General features: G+C 45.5%; 1 protein-coding gene across 1 annotated transcript; it reads left to right on the top strand.

Annotated features, from left to right (window-relative positions):
- Window positions 1-6,551: 6,551 nt before the first annotated feature.
- On the top strand, window positions 6,552-15,428 carry ADORA2A (adenosine A2a receptor; the record flags this gene model as incomplete). The annotated part of the gene is made up of 2 exons (XM_082007872.1): window positions 6,552-6,901; window positions 14,468-15,428. The coding sequence occupies 2 exons, from the start codon at window positions 6,552-6,554 to the stop codon at window positions 15,426-15,428; spliced, it is 1,311 nt and encodes a 436-aa protein (XP_081863998.1).
- Between the last annotated feature and the right edge of the window lie 8,814 nt (window positions 15,429-24,242).

Genomic DNA, 24,242 nt, shown 5'->3' with positions numbered 1-24,242 from the left:
CTTTTACACCCAGATTCACCATGCTTGTTCTTGCAGTGAGCATAGCCTCCTTTTTTCACCTGGACTGCAGCAGAGAGGGATATGTAAAGCAGAATGTCCCTCTTCCTCATTTTTGAACTGACAGAAAAAAAACCAGGGGCGGTACAGATGTTTGAAGAGCCATTCCTTTTTGCCTTTCACAAGTACACAGAGTGAAGGTTTTAAGTCTTGGAGGGCTACTGCTTTCCTGTAAGAGGGGATTAGACCACATTTAGCAAAGCTGAAGCCCTCATTTTAGTCAATGTTTCTGTAGAATTTGCAAAGTCAATCCAGAAACCTTGTTACCCCACTGTAGGGTTTACACTGGAGGAAGACTTCACTCTCTAAATAGAGACAAGCTCTGTGCTTCAAAAGATCCTTGGCTCTGCATTTTTTCCAGTCGGAGCATCAGTGGCTCAGGTGATGTTTTGGATGAAGTCTGAAACGATCCTCTGGAAGGGTCAAACTGCCATGTGGAGCCCCTTGATAGAACAAGATTTTCCAGGCATCACCGTGTTCTGCTCTTGTATGGGTGTCCAAACAGGCAGGAGTGCAGGACACTGGGCATCTCTAACTCCAGGGAAGGTTGAGGGAAACCGCAAGTGCTCCAGGTACCTGAAAAACCAAGAGCATGGTGTGCTGATAATTTTGCCTGCTTTGTTTCACTTGTATCCTTTGTTAACAAAGAGCAGTCCAGAGGGAAATAGTCTATTATTAATATTTAATTTCCTCCTGTTAGTGTAAGCAGAGGAACCTAAAAGATCATTTAGCCAGCAGCCAATAATAAAGCAAATAGGGGAACCAGAAAAAGTATGTCTTGGTTAGATGGGTGATGCCTCCTCCCTTCTCTCTTTCCTGCCCCACCCAGCCACATCTCTTCATCCTTCGATAGGAGACAGGAGTGAGGCTGCTCTCTGACAGCTCCAAGCTCGCTGGCTTCGTGTGAGCAGTCAGGGGCATGGGGAAGCCACTCCAGGTGAGGTATTCATAAAATATCGAACTTCAGAAAGGAAACCATTGAGCAATGCAGAAAAGTGCTGCTGCCGCCTTCCCTATCATTCTCCCTGAACGGGCAGCTGGTTTCATTATGTTTTACAGCCTGAGTTGTTTTGCAAATTTGTGTGCTGCCCCTGAGCACATTGGCTCATTTATTGTGACTTGATCCTCTAAAGAAATGGAGAGAGACAAGATTTCTTAGAGACTTTGATTTAAAAGATAGGGAGATTCTCTTTGAGCTTAAGAGATTTCAAAGAGAGGATAAAAACTGACAAGCATCTCCCCCTCCAGGCTTTGGAAAGTAGGAAAACAAATGATTTAGCAGCACCAATTTTCTGCTTACAGCCATATGTGAATTCAAGGGTTTTCCCTAAGGGAGTTAGGTAATCTCTACGTGTCTGGTACCTGGGAAGGGTCTTGTTGTCAAAAGGAGATGCAAGATTGTGATCTGTGGAACGAGCCTTGATGAAAACTCCCCCGTGGCCTTGTGAGCTGCCTCTTGCCTTGCTTACCCCATCCTGAAGCAGACAAGGAGAAACCAATCTTCTCTGGAGCCCAGGGAAGCTGCAGCCTGTCACCTATGTGCCCATAGACCATCTTGGGTGCCCTGAGGACTGCTGATACCGTGGAGATTTTTCTGATGTCTGAGAGTAGCTGCAAAACTGAAGTGTCACAGACATTGTCATGCGTCAGCCTGGCACACGGAGCAGAGGGCACGTCTTCTCTGTGCCAGCGTGACAGAGCGTGGGCACCCAAACCTGGGATGGCTGAACTCAGCCTGAAGGGGCCAAGAGCAGGAAATGATCTTCTCTGAGGTGGATGATTTGAACCAAACAGTGGCTAAGGGCTCACCTCAGTGCTTTTGGCACTCAGGAGAGAGAAGGGGCAACACTTTAGTCCAAAGCCAACTGGAGATGCCAAACAAAATCTTGCTTAGGCTCCAGTGGTGAATTGCTTCATGGGAACATGCTGTTCAGGTGCTTTATTGAATTTTCAAGGAGCACTTTTTCATTGGGGCTGAAATATGAGAGAGAACAGAGTGTTCCAAGTCACTAAAAATGAACAGAGCAACAGTTTTACAGGTTTGTGAGTGGCAAGAAAGGTTTATTTAATAATGGGAAAAGGCCGAACATAGCCCAGGGTATCAAGAAAGAATTAATCCAATTAACAAAATAAAACATGGGCTTAAGAAGAAATACTAATTGTAGTTGTCCAGCAGGTTGTGTGATACAGGTTATTTTAATTAAGCTTCAAGAAGCTTGCAATATTCATCCCTCAAGGGCCTGAGATGTTAAATATACGGTTCCCCAGTGAGTAAAGCAGGTTGTTAATTAATTTTGTCCTGTCAAAACTGGCTGCTGAATCTTTGGGTCTTGCACGAAGTAGACGATTCTATAATAAATTTTGCATCGCATCTGGATATATGTTTTCTTCTGAAGGCGCTCTGTATTTCATTTTGTCCCTGTGCAGTGAATTTCCAGCCATGTGAGCAGAAGGACTGGGCCTGTTCTTTTTTTAAAGCAAGTTGCAAATACTGCAACAATTAAAGTCTTGTTATCATGTATGGGTGAGAGCTATCGCAGGCTGACACTGAGGGAGATGAATGAGGTGAGAGGGGTGAATTCGGGTCGAACAGAGGAGCCTCCCAGCTTGTGGCACCTTCTGTAAGTAGCAGGTGAGGCCTCTGATGTGCTGCGATTGCGTGGCTGATGGGTGCTATTTCTCATGTCCGTGGCTACCGCAGAAGCGCCAGCATTGAAGCAGACACAAAAGGTTGTTTCGTCGCGGCTGGGACACCTGCTCAGCTCCGGTCGTTTCTCTTCTGAGATGTGCTGGCTCTGCAGAACTCTCCAAGTGTTTTCCGGCCCATCTGGGAGCAGAGAGGGGTGGAAGGACTTGTTGTCCTCTTCCGGACGTAGCATCTCGCAGATTGCTTTGGAATAAATGGCTAGTGCTTGGGTTGAAGAATCAGGCCACTGTTTGTGAAGGGGAATGGGAAACAAGGGACCACACAAATTCAAAGATAAAAAATTCGAAGTTAACATCAGACCATGAAACAAACAGTTGAAGTAGAAGCTTAAAAGCTCTGCTGTGTCAGAAAACAGCATGTGATGTGGTCATTAAACTTCAGGTTCCAGCATTGTGCTTTTTCAGGATATGTGCAGAACTGTAGGTAATTCCAGCTTTGTCCTGTGTTTAGCGATTAGTTGAAAGAGTCAGGTTAAACAAAATGCATCTGGGATGAATATGGATTCATAATCCTGCTAAAGGAAGCTTTGAAATGGGGAAGAATACCCCAGTAATTTCACTTTGATCCTCTTCATTGAGGTGTATGTGGCATAAATATGAGGTGCAAGAGCAACATAGCAGGACTTCAGGTAAATCCTCTCAGCATCAGGATTAACGTGACCAGTTCTCAAGCTTGCTCCTTTCAAAAAGCGGTTTCTTCAGTTCTTTTGACTTCATCTCAGAGTAGCTTGTGGGGGTGTTTATGGTGTTTGTATTTTACATAGCAGTACTTTTGGCCCAAGTGTGTCACAGTAATTTGTTACTTTTTTCTAAACTTGCCCTGACACTGGAGTTTGGTCATGAGCTTGACCTGCATGGAAGTACGTGACACGTATGCTGCCCGCTCCCCTGCGGCCGTATTAGCCTGTTGCTGTCTCTGCTGCTGTGATGCCAAGGGACGGGGAGCTTGCCCCTGCTTCAGAGCCTTCAGGCACGGCCGTGTGTCGTACATTTGACAGGCACACACGCACATTGACAAGCTGTCTTTCTCTTTCGGGCCTGTTTTGCCCACTGCTTCCCGTGTTTGGTTGTGGATTTTTTTTCTCCTGCCACCTTTTTCTTGTCTTTTTTTCCCCTTTCTTGCTCACGCACATGCACAAAGTGTTGTTGTATATTTTTTATCTTGCCCTTTCTGTTTTCTGTCCCTCCAGATTTTCTTTATTTCTGTCTTATATTAATTCTAATCCCCTCCCCTGGAAGTCAGGCAGGGGGGTAGGGGTGTAGTTTTCAGTATCACTGCTTTAAAACAAACCCATTGGGATTTGTAATGGACAATCAGATGATAGCAGAGCATATCACTGACATCCCTGAAATTCAAGAAAGTAGAAGTAATCTTTAGGAGATCAGCAGAAAACAAGGTTTTTTTGCTAAAGGAAGATAGACAATGTAGAGACGTCTTGGGGTTTTTGGTTCTTTAGAAAAGATTAAATGGATGATCTTTATCTTCCTCTTAATAGCTAGTTCACAAACTAATCTCTTCTGTTGGTTTCTTCCACACAAACCAAACAAAACCCATAAACAAGATTGCTGAAGGTTGGAGGAAAGGCTAGGTTTTTGAAGCACATCCAAACCACCAAGAATCATACACTTTCCTTTCAAATGCAGCATTAGCAATAGATCTGTAAATCAATGAAAGGTCTAAAATTAGATTATATTCCTGAGATCAGATGTGAATCACAAGTTAATCATGTTTTCTTTTATTATCACTGTCTTTACCCTTTTATTTTATCCTGAGAAATTACATTTCTGACTTGAAAACAGAGTGAACTGTGAAGGCATGAAACCCTGCTGGGTTAGACCACACCAGATCACCTGTGGAGGGGGTCCCAAAAACCTTTTGTTTTGGAAGTTAGTGTTGCATCTGAAACTGAGCTCGAGTGATTTATCAGTTAGTGCTGTGTCTCTCTCTCCCTCGACCCTCTGATGTTTCAAGTAGCTGTTTTCTTAAATTAATGAGTAAATATTACTGCTAAAGCTTGCTAAATAAGGTTTAAATCTCACTCTGGAAGTTACGGGGTGGGACAGCAAATAATTACCTCTTGACTGTGGCACGAAGCTCAGGGAACTGTATTCTCCATTGCTATATTTTTAGCTGAAACTGTGGTGAAATGCACCCATGTCTGAAAGCAGAGGTACGAGGTGACCTGCAAGATTAGTGTGCAAGTGAGGCATGTAAGCATGTAGGTGATGTGCATCTGTCTGTATGAAATGGCACCTGTAGGGACTATGTTTCCATGCAGGCAGCACGTTAGTCCCGCGTTTGTGTGCATGATACTGCAGGCACATGAATGCATACTCAAGAGATGACGTTGGCATTGTGCCTCTGTGTGTGTTTCTGGGAGAGTTGTAGCTTGGTGGATGTGTTTCTGGCTGGTTGTAGTTAAAAGAATGATGCTGACCTGAATCTGTGGATGCAACAAACACTGCATGGACAATGCAGGTAGGACAAATAAATGGCTTGCTTATGGGATAAAGATTTATGTGAACGAAAACGATGGTGTTGCAGGAGGAGAACCTGCAGAAACCCTGGCAGAGAGTGTGCATGCTCAGTGGGGAAAGTCCTCAAAGATGTCACTGTCTGACGTACCTTGAACTATTCTCCCTGCTTGCTGATCGCGTTCCAGTACCTGTGCACTTGGAAGGAAAGATTGGGTATGGCAGCAGAGTGGTGACCACACATGCCAGCAACATAACCCCCTCCTGAATGAAGGTTCATGTCATCACAGAGCAGTGCATTGGTGCAGCACACTTTTGTGGCAAAGTACATGAGGGTGGGCAGCATGTGATGGCCCAAGTCTTGTATTTGTGATCAGAGGGAGACAGGTATATGTAAAAAGGCTCCTCTACCTTTCCTCTGTGCAGCCACAGAACTTGCCAAGGCATAATTAGTGGGGCTCTCGTGTTTCAGGGCAGACTACTGAGCAGCTGCTGAAGTGCCAGCTCAGTTAGTAGCCTCAGAAACAAAACGTCCCTTGTTTCTCATCACCACTGTGAAATACCGCTTTCCTGAAGCTTGGGTTTGGCCCTGCAGCTTTCAGGATAGACAAAATGTGAGATTTTTCCCAGTGATGTATTCTTCTAGGCCTGTTTAATATCCATTATCAATTTAATGTGCCACTTTAATGAGATTTTGCTTTTTCCATCTCCTCCGTAGAGCTGGTTACTTAGTGTATGTGGTTGGTGTTTGTTTTTGTTTTTTTTTAAAGGAAACTACAAATGAAGAAGTTGAATGTTTGGTTCAGATGAAGAGAATATTTCCCAAGTCCTAGGGGGAAAAGGTGAAAAGGAGAACCGGAGGATGTTGCTAGTAGGTATGTACATGACAGGAAGTCATGACTAGCAGTGTGATTGTCAACAGGAAACAAAAAGTCACAGCCAATGTGACGCTGCCATACAATACACTTTCTGTGTCGTGTTGCCTGCTGGACTTTGTGGCCTAGGGAGCAGTGTATGTCTACGTGAGATATTCTCCTGTCCATTCATCCGCTGGAGTTTGAATTATTCTGCATCTGGTTAACCTACTTTGCTGGAGTTGGCAAGCCCTGGTTTTTTTTGTTGACACCTGCTACTGTAAAGATCTTGAACAGCTATGGGGAGAAAAGGGTGCGTGTGAGCAACCTTCACCGACTGGCAGCTGACTGCTCTTCAGACCCCAAGCAGCTTTGAGGTGTCTTTGCTGTTCAGTGCTCTGCAGATATGAACGCTGAGCTTTTCTGGCACGTTCTCGCATTGGCCTGGTCACTCTCACCATGCTAGTACATGGGAAAGAAGACTTCCTCTCAGACGTAGCTTACATCATCCTGGAACTGGTCATTGCGGTGCTGGCCATCCTGGGGAACATCCTGGTCTGCTGGGCAGTCTATTTGAATAGCAACTTGCAGAACGTCACCAACTATTTTGTGGTGTCCCTGGCTGCTGCTGACATTGCCGTGGGCGTGCTGGCAATACCCTTTGCCATCACCATCAGCACGGGCTTCTGTGCCTTCTTCTATGGCTGCCTTTTCATTGCCTGCTTCGTCCTGGTCTTGACTCAGAGTTCAATCTTCAGCCTCCTTGCTATTGCCATTGACAGAATCATTGCGATCCGTATACCCCTCAGGTAAGCACGGGTTGGGCTGGGGGGATGGAGGGGAGCTAGGTTGGTGAGGGATGAACATCAGTAAAAATGACAGATCTGGAGATGAATTGAGGAAGGAAAAGTTAAATGAGGAGCGGCACTTTTTCCCTTGTAATTTAAAAAAAAAACTTTTATATGTCTTGAAGGCTGCCTTGGCTGCTGGATTTTCTGGTCGCTTCTTTTTCCAGTTCTTCTCTGTCCTCATATCCTGTGTGACCATGGCATTGCAATGGCACTGCCTAGGAGCTGTAGTTCCATATTTAGACAGGAGTGTGTGGTAACCTCAATAATCAGCACGCTGATCCAGAGCCAAGAGCACCAGAAGGGTCACTGTGGGAAAGCGAAGCTAAAGCAATACATGGTGGAGGGCAGAAAGGGGGTGAGTCCTCCATGGGGAGAATGGGGGACTCTGCCAGCAGCTGTAGCAGCAGGGTTGTGGAGAGTGTGGATGAGGGGGTTCTCCTGGGGAACCATTAAGTGTGAAGGGAGGAGAAGCATCAGGCTATGAAGAAATGGCCCTTAGAAAGATTTGGACTAGCTTAGGCACTGCCTCTGGAAGCAAAGCATGTCAAGGTCAGTGCAGAGGCTTGTCCTAATTCAGACCTGCAGAAGGTTATTCTGTGGTCTCTATGCTGGAGTTTAAAGGACGAAAAGGGCATTTCAATATTAGAGCTTGAAAGCTGAATATGACTGGCTGCTACTTTGTGTGCAAGCAGGGAGGCTGATGTGGGACAAGGGGAAGTTTTGCCACACACACAAGGGCTGCTACTCAGTTCAGTCTCCCCGAAGCACGTTGTTGTGACAGGATATATCTGACCGTGGGCGCAGAGCAGCATTGCGTTTTGTGGGCTGGGTTTGAATACCTTGTGACAATGCTTCCAAGTCATTCAGTAAGCTCAAAAGATGTAGAGGAAGCCCCGGGAGAGGCCAGTGCAGGCAGAGTGTAGGAGTCTCCTTCCTTCCCGTCTTGTCCTTACGAGGACACTGCACACTCTCAGGAATGGAAAGACTTGCCTCCTATTCTGCTGTACAAGAAATGTAGCTGCAAAAATGGAACAGATTTCTGATTGTTGTGTTCTCAAGTTTGAGTTTTTTGATGTCCTCACTCCTGTTGAGATTTAATCACTTGTGTTGACGTGTGCAATTTAGTTTTGTCTCTTGTGAATACTTTGGTCATGCAGCACTTATGTTAATTAACACAAACCTCCCATTCAAAAATAGAAAGCGTTCTTTTCCCTAGAGCTGCGGAGATTACCTTTCCATGTGGACCAGTGCAGCATGGTCTTTCCTGAAGCCTTACCTCAGCAAGCCTGTGCTGCTGTAACATTACCATTCGTTGTTGGTTTCCAAACCTGTAGTCATACCTGTTACAGCCTCTACTTTTGATGTAGTTGTAAGGAATAACTATTCCATTCCATTGCGGAGAAAACTCTATCAATATTAGTTACCTATAAATTGGACTGTCTTCACTTTTCTGCGGTTCTACAAATAGATAGTTTCAGTTTATTAACCAAAATAATGATAAATGGTACAAAGAAACATATGTAGAGTAGCCCTCGGGAGCTTGCCTCTGAAATTATTTGGAGACGGGCTAATGTCTTTAATTCATCTCTCATGAGCTAACTCTGAAGACTTTTGATGACAGTTTAAGCACTCTTATTGCTGGAGGATGACTTGCCAGGAAAAGGATTTTAAAAATCTGTGTTTCTGCCCATTTTTTGGGTGTATCGTTGTAACTATATTGTCTTGAAAATTTAATTTCCTGGAATAGCCGAGGTAAAGAGTCTTTTAGAAAAATCAGGCTTCATCAGTGCTGGGCACTGTACCGGTTTCACTATTTTGTTTTTGAAAAAACAGAGCACACCCTCTTCTGCTCCAGGAACAGTGGAGTTGATTGGACGCAGAAACCCACCGGTAGATCCATAGGTTCATCCCTCTCCTTATCCTCTACTGGTTTATCCTTTTACAGAAGTGCAGAACTTGTCAATCATGTTTCCCCTTAAGAATTTATGGATGAATAAGCATTAGATTTATAGTCTCAGACATGCTGAGAAAGTGAAAGCTGATTAGCTGAAGAGGGAAATGTGATATGATTCAGATTGCTCACATTTTTTTCTTTTTCTAATATCTGGTTGTCTCAAAAATGTGTCAAACCATTGGAAGGAAAGTTCTGCCACTAAAGATGCAACGGTTTCACCCCATCCTTTAATGCCTGGGAAAGCACCTTCTTTCCTCCTCAGAGGACAAGAAAGGTAACACCAAGCATTCCTAATATTCGTTAGATGAAGGGTCTTAAAAAAATAATAAATCAGACTTCCTTCACTCTGGCAAAACTGAAAACTGCCAAACCTATTTTTTCTTCTTTTTCTTTTTAACTGTTTCACATCTGATTTGTCCTAAGGAAGGTAACCACATGTCTCAGTGGATACATATGTGGATGTGTATTCCCACACAAATAAACAGTCACTATTAAGGAGGCAGAGAGTGGGATTTCTGATGCTGCTTCATTTTGGACACATCAGTACATAATGAGAGTTACCTTTGGAATGATTTTTCTGTGGATAAAAGACCCTTTCCCCCCAAAAAAATGCAATCAGGAAAGACAACTATAGGTAAAATTTAAAAATACATAAAAACTAATTTGTGAACATCTTATGGGTTCTACCTTTCAAATTATTGAAACATTGTGTAGAATTTGATACTTTGGTCTCAAGGTCTCAAACAGTTTGCTGAATTCTGCCACGTTTTATACAAATGTGACACTCTGCAAATGGCAATAAAGCAGAGTGAGTCCGAGCCATTGTTCAGGCTAAATTTAAATCTGAACTGTGTCTCTAACACAGCAGGTACCTGAAAACCTGTGCTCGCTGATAGAAACCGCTGGATGTTCTAAACAAAACTGGCTGTGAGTCTGAGCTCCAGGATGAAGTCATGGGCCAAGAACAATTGCCGCCTTCCAGGCTCTTTGGTGCCAGCAAATGCTCCATGGGCACAGTGCCCAGCCACGTGTTCTTGTGCTGGCATTTGTGGTAAAGATACTCCCGTGGTGAAGGACAGGTAGCTCCGATGCACTGGAAAGAGAAGTTTTTCTTCCTGCAGCCGAATGGAAAAGTTTTCTCAGGTTACCGCTAGCTCTGTGTGCTGGATTCAGGTATTCACGTGTGGCATAAATATTTATGCAGGTCATACAGTGCCAACTACGGTAACTTGCTGAAATGCAGACCTTTTCCTCTGATGAAAGTTGCTTTGGAGGTGATTGACTGCCTAAGCTACTGGGATGCTTCTCTGGGAAAGCATTACAAAGGTGCAGCTCCCTGATGCTTGCAGCATTGGGACAGATTTAAACCATGTAGTGGTGACTGAAGCACCCAGTTGGCATTGGGATGACAGGTTGCTTTTCTGCCAGAGGCTAGAGGACCTAGACATGAAGAATTGGCTTTTTGAGAGTCTGGAGTGGGAAGGAAAAGGGAGACGAATGAAAATCCTGAATAAAGTATATGACATGGAAGGGACCTTTGTGCTGAGAACAATCTGTTTCAGCAGTTGCTTTAATTCTGTAGGGTTGCCTTCTCAAATGCTCATATATGAGCATCTGAATCAGTGAATCAGGGATTTAAGGGTTTATTGTCACTTTGAGCCATATCCAGACTTATTTCTTTCCCTGCTCACCATAAATCTTTTGACTTTATGACAAGCATTTCCTACATGTTTTTGTCAAGTAGACTATGGGCAGACTCAACCGAATATGAAAGAAGAATAATTCGCTTCCTCCTTTGAACAACCATGGGCATAGCTTGGAAAGCAGTGCCTGTTGTCTGTCGCTTCATGGGCAGTGGAACTTGCTGTTACCAAGCTTTTAGTCTGGGAGTTGATCGTACCACAAGCAAAAGAATAGTGCCTGCCTACCATTATTGCTTCTGCTGTTTAGAGCCCTGTGCCCACCTGTGGGATCCCACCCTACCCAGTCTCCATCGCATAGACAAGCACTAGTATCAGTTAGCACCCGGTAATAGGGGAGGAAATTTCTTGACTGAGAGTTCTCTGAAATGGTTGTTTTGGTGGTGCATGAGAAGGTCTGGGTTTGGTTTCTTGCTCTGCCACAAGACTTCCTGGATGATCCGGGCTTGTCAGTGTCTCTCATTTCCAGATACATGTAATGGGTATAGAATATCCTCCTTTTGTCTTGCCCACTGTGACTGCAGCTGCCTGAGCTGTGGGCTGTTTAGGGATGTATTCAGTGAACAGTGTGGTGTAGCGCTTTGTTAAAAACCATTGAGCACAGCTGGAATTCAGATCAAAGCCCCAGTGCTCTCAACACTGAGCACAGGCTTTCTGGTGTGATGCAGTAAAGGTGGCTGAAACATGCGCTGTGCATGGCAGAGCCATCTGGCCAAGACGTGCAGTGCTGTCAACCAGAGGTGGGTTTGGAAGACAAGCAGCAGGCTAGTTGAATGCTGTGATGATAAGTTAGGCCAGCTACTATATCATATCATGCAATGTATGGAAAGATTTTCATTTCTATCTGAGGACCCCGTGGTTCTTATACCAGCTCTGTCTTCCACCCAGCTTCATAGTTTACGAATCAGACGGGTGAGGGACTACACTTTGTGCAGGAATCATTGTCTCGATGACACAGAGCTTAGACCAAGGACCCAGAAATGTCACATCCTTAGCAAAGCTACTTTAGGCAGCACAGCTGAGTTGTGCATTCACCAAGGGCAGCTGTTCTCCTGGAGCTGGTTCGCTAGCCTGATGGTTGGGAGAGCAGCATGGCAGGTGAAATTATTTTGGGGAAAACATCCACAATTTCCTGTGTTTGCAAAAGTTGGTTTTGCTTTCTAGGGGAGTCTGGTGCCCCTATCCTCACACCAACTCCACCGTGAGTGTCCCTGTGCTCTGCACTAATGTTCTTTGCGTCTGGAATTTCACAAGTAGAAGTTGTTGTTTGTGTAGCAAGTCCAGTATTTCCAGGAAGCACGAGAACTGCTTGTGCACAGACAATCCAGTGCTGTCTGGACACATCGGACATGCTACAAAGTCACCCACCAAGTATGCAGAACATAGGCTGTAGGTGTGACCAGCTCCTTTCAGAAGGCTGTGTCTCCAGCATAGATGCCAGCAACTCACAGGATATGTGATGCTTCCTGGAAGCCCTGAACTTACCATGTGGAGCTGTACAGCACTGGGGGTACAGAGAGTAGCTTTGGTCTCGCTGCTGTGAGCCTAGAAAGGTGCCTAGGCAGGTGCACAGACTCTTCAATGCTGGCCTGATGACATCTCTAAGTGGACAAAAGGAATGAGTCCAGGAAAGTCTGCCTGGACAATCACCCTACCTCAGCCAAGTCAGCCTGCAGTGTCACATGAGGGTCCTCGAAATCAGGCTCTCCCAAGTGAATGGACACTTCTCAACAGATACCTGGCCCACATAGTGCCACACACTATGTCACAAGATGCAGTGAGCTTTCTCTCTTAAGCCTTGGAGATACTGAGCAAGGCCTTATGGAAATGCACTCACTGGGAGGTTGGTAATTGCCATTGCCAGCACAATACGCTGCAGATGGAAAGCAGGAGGCAGCTTGGGTTAAGTGCTGTTTCTAAGCCTTGTAAAGTTTGTTGCATGGGAATCCCCAGAGGGTAAGAGGGAGGGAGAAGCGGGGTGGGGGGTGCTTGCCTGGAGCAGTAATGAATATATTTTTAGTGGAAGGGAAGGGACATCTCTAGTCGTGGGATAACAGCTGCACAATTTCAAAATTCCTCTGACAAGATGAAGCCAATTCCAGGGCTACAGGGTTTTGAGGGTTTTGTTTTGTTTTTTATTTTTCCAAGTTTCAAGTGCCTTCAGCCAATCTCTTGCTCCCTGCGTGTACTTTTCAAAGCACAGATGCTGTTTTGCTGTGTTGATGAGGTCTGAATGTGAGCCATTCCCTGCTGCCATCCCTTAGCATCTCCTAAGCATTGAGCAAGATCCACTACTTGCTGGGGAAACCTTTTTATCTCTCAGAACCTGCTGAATCCTTCCCTCATTTCTGGAAGGAGGATTTCAGTGTATTGCGTGGTTAGCTCCCTCACCCGCTCTCTGATTTTGAAATGCAACTGAGGAAGGGAGACTCAAGCCTGCCAGGCCTTGTGTGGAGCCAGGTTTTTTTCAAGGCCCATTAGCAGGGATTTAAAGCACATGCAGGATTTCCATTTTGTACTGTGCCCAGCAAAAGCAGCCTCTCTCCTCCCCTGTCTTGAACTTGCATTGGGATAGGAGCGTGAACCTGTGAGAGTAACTATTTCGTTGAGAGATGGAAAGATTTCTATGGCTTGTTGGATTATTTTTTTTTTCCTAATGTTTGTTTGCTAAGGGGACAGGGGCAGAAGGAGCACTGGGTAAACACTGGGAGCCCAGCGCTACCGTCGTCCGATCGCAGCCACATGGGGTCAAGTACAGTGTGGGACCCATGCTGGACAATGTGGGAATCCAGCCATCTACTTTCCATGCTAAGCGTTACCAAGGGAAGGAAACTGCATTGAAATGTTAAACTGTTGCCCTGATTTACATTTTCAGAGAGAAGAACTGGTGGAGTCAGCTCAGGACTCGCAGTAACCTGTGAGGCCTTGGGAACTGGCCGATATTTCAAACAAACAAAGGTCCCTGGCTGCACTGTCAGGTTCTTACTGTGTTGCTTGTTGTCTCTTTCAACAGATCATGGAGAATTTACTGCTAAGAGCATTGGTTTCCACCAGGCATATCAATACCTCCACCACTGAAGTCCCCTTTGGTGTGTGCAGGGCCGCCCACAGCACACCTGCAGTCAGAACTCTGCCCTCAGCTTAATTCCTCCCTTCTGAGAAAGACATGGGGTCAGCTTAGCCAGGCTGGTGAGGAAAACTGCTGACATGTATAGTTATTTAAAGAAGGTTGGTGGTGCTGGCCTTTTTGAAAGTGCCATTGTGGAGCAGAGTGAGGTGCTGTGCAAGAGAATGCCAGCCTGGCTTCTGCAACTCAGTCAGCAGAATTTCCCTGGAGCACACCTGAACGTGGACACAGGGCCGATGCCACTGTGCCTCCGAGTTCTTTTGTGCTATTTGGCTTACAGATCTACTGCAAGACAGACCTAGCAATTCCATGCTACAAGGCTGCTCCTTTGCCAGAAAGAAGGAACTACCTCAGACTTTGGCAAGACAGCCACAGTGGCCTTCATCACCACGAGTCAGAGCAGTGCTGCTGATTATCCAGGCTGCAAGACCTACGTGCATGACTAAGTGGGCTGGTGGAGTGAAGGAACACAGATGAAAACTCTATTAATTTCCCTGCTTTTCTGTCACCCATTCACTGCCCAAAGGAAAGGGGAGGGAAATAGGTGGCATGTAATGTCACCAGGGAGTCCTTGCTGTGCTGTGCTGTGTTGCGTGAGTTCTGTACGGCAGTTCAAAGGCCCATCTGAAGAAGCAGGTGCCTTTCTTGCTGTCTTCTGGGACATTGGGCCATTGGGAAGTTGCTTGGGTGTCAGGGCCTTGTTGAACGATACTGATGTAATTCCCATTTCCTCTGCTTTACAGGTACAATGGCTTGGTGACTGGCTCTCGAGCTAAAGGTATCATTGCCATCTGCTGGGTATTATCTTTCATCATCGGCTTGACACCAATGCTAGGGTGGCACAATCGCTCCCAGATCGAAGAGCTGGGTTCCAATAAGTCCTCTCCCATCAACTGCAGCAACAGTATGGTGGCATGCCTCTTTGAGGCTGTGGTCACCATGGAGTACATGGTCTACTACAACTTCTTTGCCTGTGTGCTCTTGCCCCTCCTCCTCATGTTTGGTATCTACTTGAAAATCTTCATGGCAGCCCGGCGACAGCTCAAGCAGATGGAGAATAAGATGGTACATGGGGAACGTTCTCGCTCCACTTTGCAAAAGGAAGTCCATGCAGCTAAGTCTTTGGCCATCATTGTTGGGTTGTTTGCAATCTGCTGGCTTCCACTACATATTATTAACTGCTTTACCCTTTTTTGCCCAAATTGTGCCCATGCTCCCCTCTGGCTGATGTATCTGGCTATTATCCTGTCTCATGCCAACTCGGTTGTAAATCCTCTAATTTATGCCTACCGAATCAGGGAGTTCCGATACACCTTCCGTAAAATCATCAGCCAGCATATCCTGGGCCGGAAGGAGCCGTTCAAGGCAGGAACAGCCAGTTCTAGGACTTCCACTCATGGTGGGGATGCAGAGAATGCCAGCATACGAATCAGTGAGTATGCATTAGAGGTATACACCAATGGAGAGATCCACAGGGATCCTGAAAAGCATGACTTAAGCAAATGCAAAGCCGGCCTGGAATGGCACCAGAATGGAAATGCTCTGGATGTGGAGACAAATGGGCACCTCCCACATTCCTGCAAAAATGGGACTCTCTCAGATGCATGCATGAACAGGGAGCTTCACAGTGAAGAGCTAATTGATGCCCAGGTATCTTACTCAGATCTAGAAAGAGCAGCCTTCGCAGCAGCTGATGTTTCCTGATGAGACTTTCAAAGTCTTCCTGGTAGAATTCTTTTTTTTTCCATTGGAGACCTCTGCCGTGGCAGAATGTGAGGTTGGGGGGCGGGGGGAGAGGTGTGTATTCAGGTTGCTGTGGAGAAAGGGGTGCCTACCCAGGACTGTTGGGAAGATCCTTAATACTAGGTTGGAGAAAAGCTGGGAGACCACAGAAACGGACTAAGGAAGGAGGAACATGTTACCCATCAATGACCTGTCACCAAGAGGAGTGCCAAGGTCAAAGATGGCATTCGAAGGTCAGCACTGGGAGACTCTGCTCATGCAGGGCATATCATGACATTATGCTGTACTGTGTATCTGTGGTTGTATGTCAGTTTTGCTGTCTTTACCAACAGAAATAAAAGCATGGCTGGAAGTATTCACTGAATTGCAAGAGCAACAGGGTGGGGCCTTGGCCCTGCAACAAATGGAAGGGGGATAGCAACATCTGTTGGTCAGGAAAGATGCCAGCAGCTGCTTGGAAAGGCAAGGAATTTACCTGATGGGAACTCTGGATACCTTCAACCATGGCATTTTGTCTTTCAGTTCATGTTTTTAAAGCTTATACAGCAACAGGTTGCTCGAATGTTTTTTTCTTGTCTTGGAAAGATTACTTTATACTAAGTTATAAAAGATGGGCAAGAACTTATGTCCATTCCCTGAGCGCTCAATGTTCCAGATGCACAAAGCAAATATAACCTCATAGCTCTCCACTTTGTCTAACAAATAATGAAAATGGAGACTGTAATATGGATTTCCCTTAGCAAAAGTGCTGTTAGCAGGACTTGGTGCTGCAGATAGCAGACAAGCAGGCCAGGCTGTGGTCTGTGTCACCAGGGTGGTCATGCCCTGAGGTGTGTGAATTGCTGTCGGGTGTGTGAGCTGTCTGTAGGCTGGTGGGCAGTGTCTGCTTTTTCTCCCTATCTCTGCGCTTGCCCTCCTGGGCTCCTAGAACACAAGTTCTTTCCATGGGCCTAAATGTGTGTGAGGGGAGCTAATTTTCCATATTTTGTTTGTTTTCATCCTCACTCAAAAGGCTGTGGGATTTTTTTCTTCTTTCTTGGTGTAGGGAGGAACACACACATATAACTAACTTATTTTTTTAAATTCCAGTGAGCTCTATTTAAACACCTTTTCTCCTGTGATTTCAGGTTTTTTCTTGATGAGCTTTACTGTGAAGCCTGATGTGTCCCTGTGCTGCAGAGGCCAACAGAGCTGGGTCCGTCTGGTTAGAAGATGGTCCTATTCTGAAAAGCTGAAGGGCATCAGTAGTAGTGAGAATCAGCTTAGAAACTGCAGTAGTCTGTCTGTATAAGAGAACAGGCAAATCTGTGCTGCAGCAAGGGTATGCACTGATGTGGTTTGTTGTAGAGGTGTTTCACAGCAGTTTGATAATTTTCTGTATCACTTATGAAGCCTGGTAGCTCAAGGACAGCAAAATGCCACATCAGCTTGAATATTACCTAAAGATTGTCAAGTCTTTGTTTTCCAGACAAATAATCCATGTCCAATACCACCAGCTTTATGGAGAGACAGGCAGTAATGGTCCTACTGAAAAACTAAAAGTCTGGTAATTCCAGGGATCTGAAGCTTATTCCCTACCTGAAAACAACAGAAGTATCATCTCCCAACCCTGCCTCCTCCTCGTGTCTGTCCACTAACATTTCAGAAGCCAAATAATCGCATTTTCAGAAAGGAAATAGGAACTGGATTTTGATATTTGAGGAAGAGCAGGTTAGGTTTGTGTGTTCTTATTCCATGTTTATTTTAAATATTGTGAACTACTAAACTGAAAAGTCAGTTTTATTTGAGGAGAATTTTCTTTTTGCCAGTCTGCCTACATGAAGGTGGGGAGTAGTTTATAGCGCTGAACGCGTTCAAGTACGTAACTGCTTCAGGCTAGCACAAAGCTTACTGCGAGACGGATAAAAAGATGTGGTTGCCACCACAATCCTTAGCAGAAAGACAGGCAAGTTTGTAGAACAATAGACTTCACAGTTTAATTGAATTGCTGCTTTCTTGGCATGGCTCTTCCACGTAGTCTTAACGTCAGAGGAGTGGATTATCACTCCAGCACCATTAACAAACACTAAGCCATTTCCCTGTGACTGACGTCATAGGTAGTTCCTCTGTAGGGTGACTTGGGATCTTGTTACTCTTGATCTTTCTGGATGGAATATTTCTGTAGGTTATTTGTGGGATGGCTCCTCTGACCTCCTGTAATAGCGGCAAAACAACTCAGTCAGGAAAATGGGGGTCTGATCTCTTCAGGCCTCACTTTGGAACTGAAATGTTTCTAAAAATAACACAAGATTACATCCGGTATTCATGTCAATAACAATTAGGTCCACAAAGAAGCAGAGCAGGGAAGGAAGTGTGGGAAAATACCAGCTTCGCTCATGTGCTGGGACACACGCGAGTGCAGAAGTGTCTTCTGTTGAGCTTTAGTTGCCATTGTAAAGGGATGTTTTATGCCACATTCCATCAGACTTTCAACAGCTGATGTGGGTTTGTTGCTTTCTATTGTTTCCTGAGCTTCTTCACATTCAATTATGGCAGCTTCTTGCTTGGTTGCCACAAGAATCAAGTTGATCTATGTTGGTTGTCTTAGGATTGTCCCTCTGGAAAACTTTCCTGCCCAAACAGATTGCCATGCGAGCTTACTGACTTTCCAGATGTCTTGAAATTAGCATTTCTGTTGCTGTTTGAGATGCCCCCCAAATGTGTCCAGTCCCTTTCAATATTAGTGGTCCAGATTTGAAATGAAGAGGGTGTGTGAAGGGGCCAGGGGATGCGTGCAGGAGGAAGTGCAGCGGAGGTAAGGAGGCAGTGTGTTTTATATAGAATTGGAAATCTGTAGTCACAGGAAGGAAGGGATGGCAATTGCACCACATGCTATGTGCCTTCTGGCAAACATATGTTTGAGATGGACCTTGAGAAGATGTTTCCGAAGCAGTTGTTGGTGGGATCGTGAGCCTTTTGAACAGAACTTTGGACTTATTATTTCTTGTTTCCTAGGGACCATGATTTCAAGGCTTTCTTTTTTTAAAAGAAAAAAAACAAGCTTTAGGGTCCCATCAATGAAGTGTGCTCTTTCCTTCTCCTGTCAGTGCTCCCCACTCTTCAGAAAAGTACCTCTCTTCCAGGGCATAGGGCAGGGATCATTAGAAAAGTGAAAGTTAAATAATTTTTTCCTAACCTCTCTACTATATCCCCATTTTCATTCCAGCTGGAGAATGTTTAGCTCTTGAAATATAGCTGTTCAGAATAAACAAAGATGGTACCAAGACAAAGGGAAGAATGAGGTCATCATCAGGAGAGGCTGGAGAAGACCTCCTTGGGAAACCAAGGTGCAGTGGGTCCAGAGAATAAGAGCTGGGGTAAGAAGAGACTAATTTCATTGAACTGGAACATCTTACTAAAAATGGCTCAAGACCCACAGAGAGATGTGGTGCCTCATTTGGCATGAGGGCATTCCATGAATTTCACCATTCCCTGGAGAGTCTTAGGCTCCAGGGTTTATTTGCTTTATAGGGTTTTGGAGAAAGTTGAGTTTGTTCAGTTGCCAGGAGTAATTTTATCAACAGTTCGTCTTTGGGCCCTCTCCTCAATAGGGCACTGCTTTTTGTGTGTGCAAATAAATGCACTTACAACTTTGTCCTGCAGAGTTTCTTTTGGATCAGTAATATTTCAAAGCTCTGTGCAAGCTTGAACTGCAGCTCTTGAACAGAGAAGCAATTTGGCATGGTGGAACATCTGGGGTTACCGTAGACAGAAAGGGTTTGCCACTGATCCCAGTTGGTGCCACAAAGCTTATTGTGCAGATGGACTTGGGAGTTATATGGAGTAGTCTGAATCTTTGATCATTCTTTGAAAAGAGGCTCCGGGGACACTGGTGGATATAGAAAAGTCTCTAAGGTGCAGGAGAACACTGGAGGATTAGATGGGAAATCTCAGTGGTGAAGGAAGATTTGTAGGGTAGGTGTTTGGGAGGATTTCAGGGAAGCAGGAATGTGCTGGGAGGTGCTGGGGATTGCACAGATGGTCTCAGGGGAGCGGTGCTGGCATGAGACCAAGGTGTGACTTGCCGAGGAAGAACACTGGAAAGGGTGTACATCTTATGGCTCTCCTGGGTTCACTACAGAGGGGCAATCTTATCTGATACGTGCGGAGGGTTGACTCCATATGGTCTATGTGTGGCTGAGGCAGAGATGCTTCTTATGGATTATGTCCTTTTATGTCCTTTTCAGATGCATTGTCTCATTTCATGAGCGTGTCCAGGTGTAACAAAAGCCCTTCTGCTTCATGAACATGAGCCCGACCTGAAAAGAAATCAATCCAGCCATGTTCTGTGGAAAGGATGAGCACGCTGCAACAGTGCAGCAATGCATTTAAACAGTAGAATACTCTCTAGTGGTGTTTGCTAAGTTTAGCTGCCTAATAGTGAGTTCTCTCCCAATTTGTTTTGGGCATCAAACTGCACTGTGTCACAGCAGAGAGCTGCTTCTTTCTAGCCCTGAGCTTTTGGCCTTCTTTACAGTAAAACACATCAAGAATAACTAAAATCACACCAGTTCCTCATTTGCATGAGAGGTGACTAACCCTGGCAGACTGAAAATCCCAAAACTGCGTGGAACTCCCTGTCTTATTTGTCTGCTGGGACTGTTCACACAATGATGTGTTGAAATCAAGACTGGAACCTGTTGATGTGAGAACATCCTTTGCTTCCCCCACCTGCCCCCTGTCCTGTGGAGCAGTTGTCTCTGTGGTCTGCAAGCCAAGACACTATGAACACCCTGCTGCACACGTTGTCGCTGTAAAACAATTATTCTTTTAATTTAAATGTTTTATGAATATAGGTGTTGTTTTCCCTCTGTTTGTCAGTTACCAGTGGGAGGGGAGGGAAGGGGATAGGAGAACCTGTGCATGCAAATGTATTTAAAGTGCGTTGACCAAAGTTGTTTTTTTTTTGAATCTGTGAAGTTTTCATATCTGTGAAGTCATCAGACTGCTGGGCAGTGAGGAGCCGCTGGTGCTGCTGAGTCTGTCTTGGTTACACTTCTTAATAAGCATTAAAATAATAAAATATATTTGTAAAAGAGAGTGTGAGTGCCTTTGTCCCAGGAAGATCCGGCTGGCTGGCCCTTTTTTGTGCAAGTGTTTTCTTATTATTTTATTAGCTTTTTCCATAGATGGATCCTTCCGGAGAGCTGTCTCCCTGGCGCTGCCTGTTCTTTTGCAGAAGATATTAACATGGACTAAGGTGACAGACCCAGATGGACTAGAAGACCCCTCACACATCTGACATCCTGGGCTCTGTCATCTTGGCAATAAGAGAAAATGTTTACAGCTGTGTCCTGAGCACAAGGTAGAGCACTGTATTTACCCAAACCACTGCAGTGTCAGGAACAGTGTGTTACACAGCAGGACCTGAAGGGTCCATAACTGGACCGTGAAACAACTTTGCCAGCTGTGACTGGAGCGTCCCAGGCTACTGGCTCTCCTTCCACATGGCCCTGCCAGTGCACCTCAGACTCCCTTGTAAGACCACCACAATTTCAGACCTCTGTCCTGTTCTGCCAAGGCCACTCAGGCTGAGCTAGCCCCAGCCTGATGTCAGCCAAATTAGTCTGGAAATGGAGGTAGTCAATCTAGACACTACTGTGGTGTCTCTCAAGCCAATTCTGAGCAATGCTGGCAGGATGAAGCAGGAATAATTTCCAGCTTTTTCCAGCTGGCAGCTACTAAATGTGCATGTGAGGAGGTTAGTGAAAGTCTGTACAGTCCAGGAGCATTTGGAATTGGGAAGTGATGAAATGAAAGTTCACGAGATAACCATCAACTACTGGTCATTGCCTCTTTTGGTTCACTTTGCAGCTGGGCTACAGGCCTTGCTGGAGGCCCCAGTTTGTGGAGAGGTGCTGGCACCCTGGTGCTCTGCGGCCAGCTGCGCCCGAGCTGTTCAACCAACTGTGTAATTGAAAAGCTTTTTGATTTTTTCCCTCCTTTCACAAACACTGTGCGTTTTGTTCTGCAGCATCAAAGACCAGGAGCTCGGAGGAACAATGGGTGTCTGCAGGAGCCATGGGGAACAATGGCCGTACCTGGCCCCAGGAAGAAAGCGAGTACTTGAGAGAACAGGGAGAGCTCCCAGTTTAACAACACAATTGGCCTGATCTGGAAATCTCTGCTGAGAGATCCGCACCTTGGCTTAGTCACCCAGAGAAACCAGACTTCGCAGGGCTTTTGGTGTAGACTAAGAGCTGTCTGAGGAGAATATAGCTCAATAGTGTACTATTTACTGCAGCTCTGGGGAACTGATGACATTTCTGAGTGGTGAAGTAGGATGGGGCTGTGGAGGGTGGCTAATGTTTTTGGCTAAAAAGTTTTTCACAGTATTTAAAGCAGCAGGATCTTCCTTGTCACTTCTGCCCCCAAACAGGAAGCCTTTGCTGCTAAGAATAGGACATACAAGTGCCTGCTGTGCTCTTGGCCATCATGTGTTTCAAGGAGAAGGTTTGGGGAGTTAAAAGCTCTGAGCACCTTTTCTGAGGCCCTGTGGACCTCACAATTTACTTTCACAGGAAGGATTCCCAGTGCCCCGCATTTGACTGAAGTGACCAAGTGAGGAGTGAGATTCCCCGGGTGTTCAGGGGAGGGAGAGCGACTTCTGCCAGCTTGGAGTGATCCTGGGAGAAACCCATCTCTCCAATCCTGCAAATAAGCACCTCAGGTTAGATGACGCCACTCACTGCAGATTGGAGTCCTGCTGAACAGTAAGTGGAGCTGTATTCCACCCTGACTTCCCAATCTCCTCTTCAGTGCTGTTCTGAGAAGAAAGGGGGGCACTTCTGAATATTGGAGATGTTTCCTCAGAAATGACCCAGTGGATAGGACTGTTGGAGGATTTTTGGCTGTAAAATGTGCCACTCTTACAAGCACTATCATTTCTCAGTAGTAGTCACTGCTGAGATCTGCAGGGTGACAGGAAAGTACTACCCAGATCTCAGAAAATCAGAAATTCATTTCAAGAATTGGAGTCCTTGCAACACGTTAGAGAAAATGATCTAAGCCAAGTTTGGGTTTGAGAGTAGCATGGTGATTTTTCAGCAAGTGAAAGGTGAGGACTGGGAAAAGAGCTTTCCATCTGCTAGTTCAGAATTAACCGTATAAAGATGAGGTTATTTGGAGTGCAGATCCATACTGTGTGGTCTGAGCCTGTTGCACTGAACTCCAAACCTGGGACCGTGATTTTTGGGAGTGTCCAGCTGAAATCCAGGGAGGTGACTGCAACTCCTACAGACCCCAGGGCAGTCTTTAAACCTGCTAGCTTGGACACTGAGAGCACTGGAGCTGCAATCGCCCAGGCTTTGTTTGCCAAGGATTTACCCAGAGCCCATGGCAGCTCTGATTTTTTGCCTTACCTGAGGCAAGGAGATGAGATAACAGCTCATAATGACAGTGAAGAAAATCCATGTGCATGGGGTATCTTGCTGCCTCAGCTGTTGATGAGGTCATGGAGTTGTTTTTTTGGGCTGGTATTAGTCCAGGATATTACTTCTAAATTGGAGTTAAGCATATCTCAGTTGGATACTTCATGTTGCAGCTCCATTGCTGGGGCATTTGGCATCATCTGGGCTCTGAAAGCTTGTGCCTGTGCTTTGGGGTTCCCTGGGATGCAAGAGTCTTGTGCAGTGTGGTGACTGCATCCAGGAAAAAAAAAAAAAGTCGTCCTAATAAAGAGAATTGAGCAGCCTGGATCAGTTCTACAAAGAATGCAAAACAAGCCTGGGCCATCTCAGGGTAAGCTGCACTCATGATGCCTCTTGAACCTATGTCCTGTTATTGTTGGTGTGGAACGTGGGGGTCTGGGCCAATGAAAATAAGGAAGGCGGCTTGACAGACACAGATTTTATCTTTTGAGATTCGTCATGACCTTTCTGGTGTATAATAAATAAAGTTGACTCAGGAATTGGCAAGTGCCCTATAACATGCAGTCCTGGTGTTGGGACTCGGCAGAATGTTCTGCTTAGCAATGCACTCTGTTAGCTTTGTTTGCCAAGTTCCTATTTTGGAGGTGTGCTGAAGGGCTGAACAGTGGCAGATGCTGAAGCCTTCTGCAGGGCAGGTGCACTGGACCCAGCATCTCTGACCATGCTGATCCAGGCTGGATGAAGATCATTTTGAATCCATGCTGATGCAACCTTTCACCACTGGGCCATAAAAAGAAATGAAATGTCTTGCAAAGGAAGGATGCTGTTTGCAGTGGTGTGAATCTTGGGGCAAAGAGGACTCCCATTCTTTCACATTACTGTAAAACCTGTCAAGCATTTAAGTCAGCGTTGAACAGTATTGCTTCCTGTATTAATGTGTTTTGAGCAGCCTTGCCGTGCACGCCGGGTCCTGTGATATTAAACAATTCCATCATCCAGAGGATGTGGCCAATTTTGCAGGTGACAGGAATGGTAGCTCTGAGACTTGCCTGCTGCTGAGTGAATCCCTGCCATGCCGTCTCCTCTTAACCTTGATTGTGAGCAATCACATTCAGGTTTTCTGAGCTAGCCCTGGTGGTAGGGGCTGTGATATACACAGTTCCTTTGCAGACAGCTGGGAATCATGTGCTGCTAAATTGAAGCTGTTCGGTGATGGTAACACATCACATTGTGAAGTTATTCTACCGAGCCAAACAACATTGAGGAGAAGAGGGATAATGTTTGCGTTCCCAGTCCCAGAGAGGCTACAGGAGAACGGCAGTTAATTCACAAAGACTATGGATGATTCAAAGGCAGAGCCTCAAGG

Source organism: Phaethon aethereus, assembly GCF_964289735.1.
Source record: "Phaethon aethereus genome assembly, chromosome: 17".
NCBI classification, from domain to species: Eukaryota; Metazoa; Chordata; class Aves; order Phaethontiformes; family Phaethontidae; genus Phaethon; species Phaethon aethereus.
The sequence above is the reverse complement of the archived record's forward strand: the minus strand, read 5'-3'. Positions and strand labels throughout refer to the sequence as shown.